At 33.0% G+C, this 13,219-nt stretch overlaps 2 protein-coding genes across 3 annotated transcripts; one reads left to right on the forward strand and one right to left on the reverse strand.

The window, feature by feature from the left end:
• Positions 1-419: 419 nt before the first annotated feature.
• On the reverse strand, positions 420-13,206 carry LOC139516045 (uncharacterized). Of its 2 annotated transcripts, none has more exons than XM_071305853.1 (5): positions 13,103-13,206; positions 5,440-5,889; positions 4,915-5,102; positions 3,440-4,062; positions 420-3,377 (listed from the first exon to the last, which is right to left on the reverse strand). In XM_071305853.1, the coding sequence occupies exons 2-4, from the start codon at positions 5,882-5,884 to the stop codon at positions 3,505-3,507; spliced, it is 1,191 nt and encodes a 396-aa protein (XP_071161954.1). In that variant the 5' UTR covers positions 5,885-5,889; positions 13,103-13,206; the 3' UTR covers positions 420-3,377; positions 3,440-3,504. The 2 variants fall into 2 exon arrangements, with proteins under 2 accessions (XP_071161954.1, XP_071161953.1); XM_071305852.1 differs by having other exon boundaries at positions 4,915-5,105.
• On the forward strand, positions 7,771-8,836 carry LOC139514810 (uncharacterized). Its single transcript, XM_071304427.1, has 2 exons — positions 7,771-8,186; positions 8,645-8,836. Exons 1-2 carry the CDS (start codon positions 7,908-7,910, stop codon positions 8,828-8,830), a joined length of 465 nt encoding a protein of 154 aa, XP_071160528.1. The 5' UTR covers positions 7,771-7,907; the 3' UTR covers positions 8,831-8,836.
• Positions 13,207-13,219: the final 13 nt, after the last annotated feature.

Consider the following 13,219-nt stretch of genomic DNA (forward strand, 5'->3'; position numbering starts at 1 on the left):
AGAAAATTAACTTTAGAACTCATAAAAACTCAAAAATTACTGAGCCAAAATTGAAGGAGTGGAACCTCATAGTATGTGTGAATTAAGGTACAAATCAGTCGTAGTTTAGCATCATACATTTTACAATGAGAAAATATACCATTTGAAAAATTCTAAGTTCCAGTCAATAATGAGAGGAGATGCCTCATGTACTTCATAAAGTTGAGAACTTGAGATGCATTGATGCAAAAAAAATAACTGTACCAGTACCACCAAGTATGGCCTGAGTCCAAACAATAAACAACACTTATGATGACCACTATTCCAAATCAGTAATGTTTTAGGGGGTTTTGCCTGAAATACTTATTGTACATTGGTTTGTTTGATGTTTAAACACTCTTTCTAAAAATCTAGTGTTCAATATAATTAAAAGACGAAGGAAAAGGGTGTATAATTTATTTATAAACATTGTGAAGATACATGTTAATAAAAAAATTGAATGTAAAATATACTGTAACAATAAAGATCATCTAAAACATTCTAATACTGAATTCTAAAATATGTCATTTGTATATGTAAGTAATTTGATAGTAAGTGATAAAAATATCTATGAGTGTATACATTTATATAAAAATATCACAGGAAGTATATTCAAATATACCAGTAACTTTTCTTATTTGTGCCTAAATGGGTTTCAAATATTGTACAATGGTAAAAACTGTCTGTCTTTGTCGTTCAAAAGTAGCAATGTGAACAAGTTTCATTACTTGAGTCTTTTAATTACCACCTTACCCATTAGTATCTTGTCTTGTTATTTTTCGACTCCAAAATAAAGGTATCTTTGGTATATTGAAAATTATGGAAATAACAAAATAACTAGAAAGTTGGACATCAATATAATATGAGAAATCCAATGCACATGGACATTTGATAAAAATACACAAAGGACATTTGATCAAAATACACAAAATAAATACTGGTTCTGTTATCTACCCAGGAATTTCAAAAGTAAACTTTTTACTATATCTAGGTCCTTCTAGCGACCTGGTTGTCTATATATAGTATAATATGACTTTAAATAATTTTTCTCCAGCTTTTCTGGTTTCTACATTATAATATATCTCAAAAAGAATTCTACTGTTGACATAAAAAGCTAATTCTGAATAAATTTTTCCATAAATCTGAATAAATAACTTTATATATAATTTATAGTGAAACCATTAAGTATATGCAAATCCATGTAACTTCATTCGTAACATATTTTAATATGTTATTATTTCAAAATTATAAATGAACAAATCATAAACTAGATATGCCTTACTTGTTACTAAATTCCAAAACTCCATGAAAATAAGGTAGTCCAAAACAAAATGTGAACCTTGATCTGTAAATTAATATTTACAACGGGTTACACATGTATTATGAATAAACAAGAATGTGTCCCTAGTACAGTAAGTACACAGATGCCCCATCCACACTATCATTTTCTATGTTCAGTGGATGGTAAAAATGGGGTAAAAATTCTTATTTGGTATTAAAAGTAGAAAGATCGTACCATAGGGAACATGTGTACTAAGTTTCAAGTTGATTGGACTTCGACTTCACCAAAAACTACCTCAACCAAAAACTTAAACCTGAAGCTGGACAGATCGACCGGGACGGACAAACAAACAGACGCACAGACCAGAAAACATAATGCATAAAAATGGGGCATACAAATGTTTTCAATAACTACAGGCATCAGGTCAAGACAACATTTGGACTTGGAAATATAAACGACCAATGAGAATAGCACTATATATATATATGCCCCTGCCAATAAGTGGTGGAGGAACAAAAATAAAAGCGATACTGAACTTTGATTTGGTAAAACTGTCCAAAATGCATATAAATGTATTATCAAACAAACAAAAATTGTAGATCATAAGTACTAGATACATGTAGTATACATAAATCACTGTGACCTAAATACCAGCACTTTTTTCAAATTCAGTCCAAATAGTATCAGATTGACATGATCTTTAAACATACATTGATTGAACATTTTGTGGCAAGAAAATGGCAAAGATCACAATGTATATCACAGATAATAGCATACAATATATGTTATGTTATTCAAAATTTATATAAATTCTGTAACTTTTTAAATGACAGCTGTTGAATGAAATCAAAATTGCTAAAGTAAAATTCAAGAAAGGAATTTTAAAATATTCAGCTGGCCAACAATTTTATTGATCAGTTTCAATTTTAGTTGATTTTTTTTTTAAATAAATAAATTTTTGATTTGTACATATAATAGTAATCTCTATAGGACATCTTATATCAATATAAAAATGTGTAAAATAATCTATGAAAATAACATACAAAATGAAATCATTCAAATAACAAATTTATAAAAGTAAAAGACAAAATCCAATAATAAAAAAAAATATGTGTAAATAGGCAACAATGGCCCTTTCATACTATCACATATCAATATTTTATGAACGATGAAATCTGGTTCGAACAGACATCTTTTTAAAAAGTTCACATCAAAATAAACCTATATTATAAGTTTCAAGTTGATGTGATTACAACTCTAATAGTTAAATGTAAACTACCTTGAAGGAAAACTTAAACAGATCACCATAAAAACAGGATATTAAGTTGATAACTCTAATTTGGGATGAATTTTTCAAATCATAATGAATTGGTGTACTAAGTCTAAAACTGGAGTGACCGAAACTTCATAGAAGACTACCATAACTTAAACCATATTTATTTTCTTGTTTAGAGAACTAGGAAACTGTAAAAACAGTAATTTAGCAGATTTTTTTTAAAGTTCACATCCTATTTGAACATGTACTGAGTTTCAAGTTGATGTAATCACAACTTATTCATGGCAAACTCCCTTGAAGCAAAACTTTAAACCTTAGACATGATGGACAAACAACTTGAAAAACATAATGCCTCCTACTACTGTAGGTGGGGAATAAAAAAATCTAAAACTATTTCTACAGAAGCAAACCAATACCTAAATCTTATATCAATCATCATTACACTGAGTTGTATTTTAATTACTACTCAAGTGAATTTTGTAATTCCCAATCATCGATAGTGGGAGAGGCACATAGTCCAGGCCAGAAAAAACATTTAGATTGACCACTGTGCCCAACCAAAGCAGGTTATTTGCCATTTCTTTTCTTTTATCATAAGACTATCACATATACAACACCTTGCACAAATGAGTTTTAAAGCTATTGTTTTTTTTTTTTAAATTTCTTATTAAATTGACCCCTCGTAACAAATAGACATAAACACATGCATAAAATGTTGTTTTACAGTACTTGGGGTGAAATTACTTGTTTATACATGTACAATTATTATTTAAATATTTGGTGATAGCTTATTATCAATATGTCATTGAGTGTCCTAAAAGCAAAATTAATACCGGTACACAATGCATAATTATTATCAATATGAGTGTCCTAAAAGCAAAACTAATACCGGTACACAAATGACAATGCATAATAACAAAAAAGTTGACTATTTTTCACTGACTTGCAAAAATTGTGAAGCTAGAATAGGTTTGAGGAATCTCTGATGAAATTCATCTTTTGACATCCTATGAAAACTGACTGTATCAACACTCTCCTTAACAAAATGATCTGCATGGAAATTGGCACTGGTTTGTAATACGGTAACTTTACCCTTTTTGATGCATGCTATGAATTTACACTGAAACTCAGCTAATGGATAAATGATGTTGCTATAGATTTTGTACTCAATGAAAACTTGGTCTTTGCTGGGATATTGTTTCTGGACAGTGGCTTTCACATCGCCGATGTTCTGAATGAGATCACATTTTTGGTGAACGTATAAAGCTTCTAAATTGGCTGTTAATCTTTGATCCAGTACGAGCTGGACAACGTCCTTCAAACGATCCACATCTAGTTGAGGAGTAACAATATAAACCCTGTTGTCAGCATCTTTGAACCACTGTTCTAGCAGAGATTTCCACAAGATGTAAATATATTCTGGACCATGCTGGACACAGCCAGCAGACAAACTTGCTATCTGTTTCATTATGTCTTCATCTGAACCCTGAAATAACAGATTTGAAATTATTTCCTTCTTTCGCATTATATTGTTTTTTATTTTGATGATTTTAAGAATACCCATGGGTCAAACATATTTCTAAAGAGAATGTCTCAAATTAAAGTACACTTCTAAATCATCTGATAACAAGTTTTTGATTTGTGTTCATGTTCCTTAAGCTTCTCTTTAGTCATGTGTTTATTTATATCTTCCTTGGTTCCCCTCACTTCCCCCTTTTTTCAAGTAAAATTTAAGTAACTTATATCTTAGAAAAGTTTTTATCAATCCATATTCATTTTCTATAATGTAATAAATGTACTTTGTAATGATGATATTTGACACAAAGAAAAAAACATGCTTCATAGAATAACTAGAAAAACTGTAAGCCATTCATACAACAAGCATTCCCCAGATTGTATTTGGTTAATAAAAGCACTGTATTTCATTTTTAATTGCAACTTCATTGTTTATCAATTTATTGCTGGTTGCTCTTAGTAGGGGGTCTCATTGGGGGGTTCCGATCCCGGATCCCGCTTACTGTTTTGTCAGATTCCCGTATCCCACTTACACTATGTACGTAAGCAATTCTCATTTTTTTGTCATTTCCCGGGTCCCGCAAGACCTCATTTCCCGTTTTCACGCCACAATAATTTGACTTTCACGTGTCACGCTTACAAAATATCGGCAATCCCGCGTCACGCTTAGACCCCAATGAGACCCACTTAGTAACATCATAATTACTGTTAAAAATTAAAAACGGTTTACACATAATTGACATCAGCTCACAATAAAAAACTGAATAATTTCAAGCAAATTATTTACATTTATATATCAATTTAAGAAAAAATATTATCTTACCCTTTCTTTATTTACATTCTGCAGAGCCTCTTTCAAATCTATCAGATCATCATTTTCCTCTGGTGGATTCTCTACCACTTTCTCTTCTGTTGTATCTGCTTCTTTGTTTTCTGAATTAGTTTCTTCTTTGTATTCAGTAACAGCTTCTTCTCTGCTTTCTCTCACCTCTGTTTTATTCTCAATTACAACTACTGAAGAAAAAAACATATTCTGCATCCATTAAGGTAATTTTTTTGAAAGGGAAGAAATTAATCAGTTTTGGTTCACACAATTAACTCTATCTATAAGTATTTGAAGAACAAAATTAGGCTAAATAAAATATTATCAGCATGGCCACTAAGAAAGGACAACTTGTCTTTCAGGTGAGAAAAAGAAAGTTAATTATCTTTATTTTTCCCAGTCACTTTATTTGTGTACATATCTTAAACAAAAGACAAAACCATTGTGTCTAAAGATTTGTGAAATTTACCTAAACCATGACACATACTTTCAACATCACAAAATATTATTCAGCTGTAATCTTACCAGCAGAGTGTTTCACTGAAGGTAAATTCTCCCAAGTTTTTCTCAACTTGGAATATTTGTCATCTAATGGTTGAGGGTTTGCCCATGGTCTTCCATATGCATCCAAAACTTTCAAGAAATTACTTTGAAACCAATGGAGTATAAATTCTCCTTTCATTTTTAGAGACCCTAAGGACATTGAAACAGTCAAGGTCACATCATCCACTGTTAGTACAACTTTATAAGTTCCATTTGTCTGGTAAAGTTTTCTATAGGGGTATCGTTGTACAGGGTAGTTGTTGGGATGTTGCAGGATGTTAAGCCACAAAGCAGCCAAAGCTGTTGATCCACAGGTTTTAACATCTCTAAGTAACACTACAGATGGTGTAGACAAATCTGTATACACTGTTTCACCAGTCCTAGTCCATACAAAATCTTTGATGAATGTTTCTATAGGTGCCTCCATAACCACTAAAATGATAAAAAAAAACCAGTTGTTTACACTGTAACAAGAACATTTTCTGCTCACATGGCACAGACCAATTGAAGACTATAAATCCTGTGCGGCACACAGACCAGGTGAAAACTGTAAATCCTGTGTGGTGCACAGACCAGGTGAAAACTATAAATCATGTGTGTCGCACAGACCAAGTGAAGATATATAAATCCTGTGTGTCTTTCAGGTGAGAAAAAGTAAGTTAATTATCTTTATTTTTCCCAGTCACTTTATTTGTGTACATATCTTAAACAAAAGACAAAACCATTGTGTCTAAAGATTTGTGAAATTTACCTAAACCATGACACATACTTTCAACAAGCTCTGACATGTAAATATCCATGAAGTCCATGATTTAGTTAAATTCCATATTAAATAATTACTCCAAATTTAAATAATACAGTGCCAAAAGGATAATTTCGGTACGAAAGGGTTAAAGCATCATCAATCAACCAAACCAGTGCTTAACATAACATCAATTTAAATGCACATGTTTGCAATCTTCGATTTTCTTTTGATTGCCATCATTCATTCATTCAACAACTTAATTGTTGGTACAACACTTGAAAGGGAAATAAATTACGATTTTTCCAATTTTATCACATACATATACATTTGTAGCATAAATTTACAAATGTAGTAACACAAACAAGTATTCTGTACAAGTAAGGACAATATAATAGTTGTTTTCCATCATTCAGTCAGTTCCTGTGTTTCCAAAAGACATGTATAATGTACATGCCTAGACAAGAACCAGATAAACTGACATAACAAGCATGTTCAGTCTCTGCACTTTCTTAGTGCCTGACTGCCTGTTATTCATGTTATTTAGTAGTTGTCAAAGGTTTCTCTCTCACTCTGTCATATTGTTTATCTTTTTTTAAATTGTTTCTCATTTTGTCATCCCTAGGCTGTCTATAGCTGACTATATAGTATGGGTTTTATTAATTTTTGAAGGCTTATTATACCCCTATACAATTGCATAAATCAGCTAGGCAAACACTGATTCAGAGGTGCAAACAGGAATCTGTGCTAAATCTGTGCTTAAGGCTGTACCTTGACATATAATGGTTTACTTTTATAAATTGTTACTCGGATGGAGAGTTGTCTCATTGGCACTCATACCACATCTTCCTATATATCTTAACAACATGGTCAGCAACAACCTACAGTACCATCAGGGAATATGAATAAACTATGACTCAGATCAAGGATTTGTATAGTTAGTCTAAATATATACAAATCCTTGATCAGATTGATGAACTCTTGATTTTGTGAATAATATTTACATTACTGTGAAGAGGAACACTGTGGGGGATAAGACCAAATAATTATGACGTCTTCATAAAGGAGTCAAAGAAAAAATAAAATAGCCTTACAAGATGCATATTTATTTGGACTGTGTGGGGTATATACAATTTGTTTAGTGTTTAAGAAAAATACGCTATGAAGTAGTTCATATAAGGTAGAGATTATTTGCATAAACTTAAAGGGTACAAAAAGCAGAGACAGTCGTGACCTAAAAAAATCGGTCCTACTAAAAAGCGCCCGGGAGCGCCCGGGAAAAGAAAAAGCGCCCGGAGAAAAGAAAAAGCGCCCGGGGAAGATAAAATAGCGCCCGGGAGAATAAAATAAATAAAATTTTACAACATTAATGTTTTCTTGAATAAAAAATAAAAATTTTGCTTGTTTTGTCCTAAATATAAATGGGGATATACACGATGCTACATCTAAAGTGTACATGTAGATGGTGTTTTTGCATTTTTACATTTTAGATTTCAATTTTTTTTATAGTAAGTAAGTAAATATAAACAAGAGTTTATAGAAAAATCATGAACGATATTGTCTTCGATCAAAACGTATATTTCGTTATTTAAAAATAAGCATTGCCTGAGGTCTAATATTCGCAACTGCATGGTGAACACTTTTCAAAGTTTTGTATTTTATAAAACACACTTGAATTGACGGTTGAAGATTGTTGAAGGGTTTCAATATGCCTGCCACTAAGAAAAGAAAAGTTAAACCTACTGCAAAAGCTAAAGCTAATATGATATTCCGGAACTGTGGGATATGCCGTAAAAACTGTAAAATTGCAAGCATCTGCTGTGACAATTGTGATACGTGGTACCATCTACGATGTGAAGAGCTGGAACTAGCAGACTATGAGATGTTCCTGACAGAAAAAAAATTGAATTATTCGTGCAAGGGGTGTTTTTCCCATGATCAGTCAGATGAATACACATACACATCAGCATTATTACGATTGACAGAGGTGAGATTTGTAATATATTTTATAAATTATAGAGAGAAAATAATAAAACTTCTTGTTCAGCCAAAATGTATGCTTATGGAATTTTAATTTCAATTATTCTCCCCCGTTTTAATTTTTAACAATTATATGTATTCTTAAAGTAATAAAGTATTGAAATGATATGTATATTTATAAATATAATAAGCTAAGACTAATTAACAATCGTTAACTGTACACACGACACGCTGATTACGGTAATCCAATTGTAATAAAATAAGATAAGACTAATTAACAATCGTTAACTGTACACACGACACACTGATTACGGTAATCCAATTAACCACAATCGTCAATATTCAAAACCATTTGTGTGTATTTCATATAGGGTATTTATATAGTCCTATAATATAAGACTCTATGAACCTGCAGAGTCTTATATTATAGGACTAGGTATTTATAAAGAAATTGTTTACTTTTAGGCTGGTGAACAGGAATTTAATTACCTACGATTTTGCTGTAAACGAGAAAAGGGAATGCTACCCACAATGACTGAAGCTGAGTACAGCGAAGAGAAGTTGGCGGTATACTCGGAACATTCTACATCCAAACTGCTGTTGAAACAATACAAGATGAATGAGAATGGTGAGAGATTCTTGGTGCTTTAAAGAAAATACCGGAAATATAAATTTATAATAACATTAAGCTTTAAAATATATAATATAAAAAAAAAATTATATCTGGTTCATATGAAGCATTTGAATTCACTGTCTCGTTTGTCATATAATAAAAGACAGCAAAATAACTGGACAATAATGAAGTCACATGCTTTCTAAACTATCTCGAGGCTTCGAATTATACTGGGTATACGTAAATAAGTGAAATTTCTTTACACTATATGTCTAAAATATAAAGAAGATGTTGTGTGAATGCCAATGAACCCCCTTTTCACCAAATGTCACAACTATAGGTCACCGTACGGCCTTCAATAATGAACAAAGCCCATACTGCATAGTCAGCCGTATAAAAGGCCCAGAAATAAAAATGTAAAACAATTCAAACAAGAAAAATACGGGCTAATTGATGTAAAAATTAATGATCCCAACCCTCCCCTGACCTGGGACAGTACAACATTGAACGATCTATTAAACTCTATTATTTTGGTTTCAGGTGTCCCATTGACGTCTTTAACAGATGGGAGTTGTCTGTTCAGTTCTGCTTCCATGGCCCTCGTGGGTGACAACAGTCTTGTGACCGAACTCCGTGTCCGTACTTGCATTGAAATGTCATTAAACAGCGACAAGTATTCTAAGATTGATAATTATAGAAACATTCTCCTAGTCTCCCCAAGTTATAATAAGTCATGTATTGACTGTTCAAAACCCGGCGGTTATTCTTCACAATGGACACTTCACGCATTGAGCAATGTCACTGGAAACAATATTAGGGTTGTATATCCTCCAGTTAACGGCACTGGTGATCTTGCGTTCATTACTCTGAATACCACATGCTTACCATCAAATGAAACAGATAAAACATTTACTGTTATGTGGACAAGTTGTTCACCCCCTGATCACACTATCACATGGTCGGCAAATCACTTTGTGCCTTTGATAAGAAAACCTTCTATGTACCAAACTTACCAAACTACTATAGATCTTGATAACACTGAGATCATGGAACAATCAGTCACTATGAAGACATCGTCGCCAATAAGAGCACGTACATATATGCATGATGATTATATGGCAGAAAACACGAGCGATGAGTTTTCTGAAATATCCGATTTAGACAATACTGAACAATCAAGCATTACAGTTCCGAATGGAAGGGAAAATAATGGCAAATTTTTAAGCACTGACGAACTCATGCTTGTCTTATCAAATGATGCTAAAAACAAGGAGCTGCATATTCCCAGTGGAATTAAAAACAACATTGGATATATGGTTGACAATACAATTAACGAACAGAAGGAAAAGCAAGGGAAAAGTAGACAATATGTAGATGATTGTGGCGCATGGGGTCGTGTCTCTTTGAAGACCCACAGATTTGTGTACCAAAACGGGCGTTTGCAGTATATTGATCTCCAAAAAGGCGTTTTCGTAAAAACAGTAAAGGGTGCAAGAGTTCCGCTAGAACCACAACCAAATCCAACAGAAGTGTTAGTGTTGAAGCGAGCATACACAAAACTACAGCGCTTGCCTGAATATCAAAGGAGAATATCATGGGTTGTTACCAGTCCCGAAAGCCCAGCAAGCGGTAATGGGGTAGCGTTCGTGGAATATATTGGTATTTTCCCAACAACAACAAGTTTGCATGGAAATAATAAAAATGGACATGGCGATTACATCCGAACAAATGCACAAATTGTTGATGACATCAAGGGAATGGTAAAAACACAGAATTGCAGGGAAATTTATACCGATCTAGCGTTAGATGATTCAATGGAAGCCCCAAGAGACTTAAAACAGATACAAAATTTTAAGTACAACGAGAAGAAAAGGGAACGACCGCATCAACAGAAGGCATCTAATAATGCCGACAACATACAAACATTAATGAGTATGCAACATGGTCATCCATTCATTAAAGAAATTGTTCAACTCTCCGGCAAACCCCCTTCAGTAGTAGTGTATACTGATGAACAACTTCTCGATCTCAAGAAATTCTGCTCATCCGAATCTAAGCATATCATTGGGGTTGACCGCACTTTTAATTTGGGGGCTGCATATGTTACTGTTACAGTTTTTCACAACCAGAACTTAATAAGAAAGGTTTCTAACACTCCAGCGCCAATCATGCTTGGGCCATGCTACCTCCACTGGGACGGTTGCTTCCACACTTACCACCGATTTTTTAGTCACCTCCAGTGCTTTTTGGACGATATTCCTGGAGCACAGATTAGTGGCAAAAGCCTTGTTTTTGGCTCGGATGAAGAAAAAGCTTTGACGAAAGCAATACAGAAGTGCTTTCCAGATTCCCAGCAAATTCTTTGCACACGTCACATTGAGGAAAATTTTAAGAGACATTTGCGGGAAGTCATTGGCGAAAAAGACCCAAATTACAACACTGTGCTCAACGATGTTTTTGGCGTAGATGGTCTCCTCTCGTCTCCTGATGATGTAGAGTCTGACCTAAAGGTAATGGAGTTGGAAGCGAAGTACGAGTACAGTGTTCCCGCGTTTCAACGTTACTTTAGCAGTAGTACATCATCTCTGAAGAACTATGTCTGGGAACCGGCACAAAAAGACATTGCCCCAATTAACTGGAAGAACAATTCATGCGAATCCATGAACAATATTTTAAAACTATCAACAAATTGGAAAGCCGTTAAGCTCCCGGACCTTATAGGCAAACTACACAAAATTGTTCAATTACAATATCGAGATATACGCCGAGCATTACATGGCCAGGGGAACTATGCGTTGGCTCCTTGGGCTAGAAAACTTCAAGTAACAGAAGTGGTATGGTCGTCGAAATGTGCAAAAGAAAAGGACGCCATTCTCAGAAAGTTAATGAATCTAAGCAAACCTAGAGACAATTTTGTGGAATCATCTGACGGAAAATTAAAGATTCCTAAAACTCCAACCACCGCAAGGAAGCCAAACCAAAAGAAGCGTATTCGTAGCAACAAGACCACTACCTTGAAATTTTCAACATAACTTTTAATGTACATTGTATTATATTTGTTATGAACAGTAATGTAGTTGACAGTTAGTATGAATAGGTGGTAAGACGCATAGTGCTTTACTTTTAGTGCTTTTTAACAATAGTAAATGTTTTATATGCAGATGCTGATATAGATTTATTATATCTTTTTTTAACCTGAAACTGTTTTAATGGCTTTGCTTATCAGTGTTTTAATATTTACTTTTTACTTTAGTGCTTTTTAACAATTAAGTAAATGTTTTATATGCATATGCTGATAACATGGATAACGAATTATTATATATTTTTTTTAAACTGAAACTGTTTTAATGGCTATGCTTATCAGTGTTTTAATATTTCCTTTTTACTTTTAATGCTTTTAAACAATAGTAAATGTTTTATATGCAGATGTTGATATAGATTAATTATTTCTTTGTTTTAAAACTGAATCTCTTTTAATGGCTATGCTTATCAGTGCTTAGTTTTAAAATTTAACCCAACTCCTGCTTTTTATACCATTGTTTTTGCTATACGGTACATGTATAGTACTGCTTTATTTGCTGATTTTTTTTTGTGTAACTATTTTAATTTTGTATAAAGCAATATCTAACTGTGAATTTTAAGGTTTTTTTTTAAGTTTTCATTTTGATATCGTTTTTGAAAAACATGTCTTTTGATGTCTTGCAATTTATAAATCTTCAGCATTAACTGTGATCCATTATTATCTGTCTTTCGAAATAGTAATCATATATTATTGTTTAAATTGAAACATTCTTAGTTGTGTTTGTGCTTTATTACAAATGTCTATTATCTTTATTTGCAAAATACTTGTCTAAAATAAAAAAAAAATCAATTTGCATAACTTATTTTTATCGTCACAAAGTTGTTTCATGCCAATACAATAACTATTTATTTTCCCCGGGTGCTATTTTTTCTTCCCCGGGCGCTTTTTCTTCACGCGCATTTTAGTAGGACCCAAAAAAATCGTTAGCCACCTTCTACTATTTATATGAATAGTTGACCTTCCCATGGCTAGAAAGTTAAGAAACAAGTGCCTGTGAGACATCATGAATCAAAAAAATATTTGAGCATTGCCTTTTCCTGACCTTAAAAAGTGTCCTGCTCTCAACTGGCAACCTGCCCCTTTTAAAATAGACAATTTCTAGGAGCACTGAATGGTTATCTGTGCTGTGGAAGAGCTGATAAGCTTACTACCGGCATATGTCTGATCTGTAAATATGATGAAATTTGGAGGTATTTATGATTTAAAGTTAAATCTTAAAAACAATTACATTTTGATCAGTCGAAAGCTGTCTCAATAATGTTGATGATACTGCAACATTCTCCATAAACAAATTCCGTCGCTATCTATTCGGAAATTTTCTTTTTACCGAATTTTGATAGGAAAG

Source organism: Mytilus edulis, chromosome 3, assembly GCF_963676685.1.
Source record: "Mytilus edulis chromosome 3, xbMytEdul2.2, whole genome shotgun sequence".
NCBI lineage: Eukaryota > Metazoa > Mollusca > Bivalvia > Mytilida > Mytilidae > Mytilus > Mytilus edulis.

Coding starts and splice junctions, on each gene's coding strand:
- LOC139516045 (XM_071305852.1), bottom strand. CDS start 5,884: ATGGAGGCACCTATAGAAACATTCATCAAAGATTTTGTATGGACTAGG. Junction 5,106..5,439: donor TTCAGTGAAACACTCTGCTG/GTAAGATTACAG, acceptor TTTTTTCTTCAG/TAGTTGTAATTGAGAATAAA. Junction 4,063..4,914: donor AGAATGTAAATAAAGAAAGG/GTAAGATAATAT, acceptor CTGTTATTTCAG/GGTTCAGATGAAGACATAAT.
- LOC139514810 (XM_071304427.1), top strand. CDS start 7,908: ATGCCTGCCACTAAGAAAAGAAAAGTTAAACCTACTGCAAAAGCTAAA. Junction 8,187..8,644: donor CATTATTACGATTGACAGAG/GTGAGATTTGTA, acceptor GTTTACTTTTAG/GCTGGTGAACAGGAATTTAA.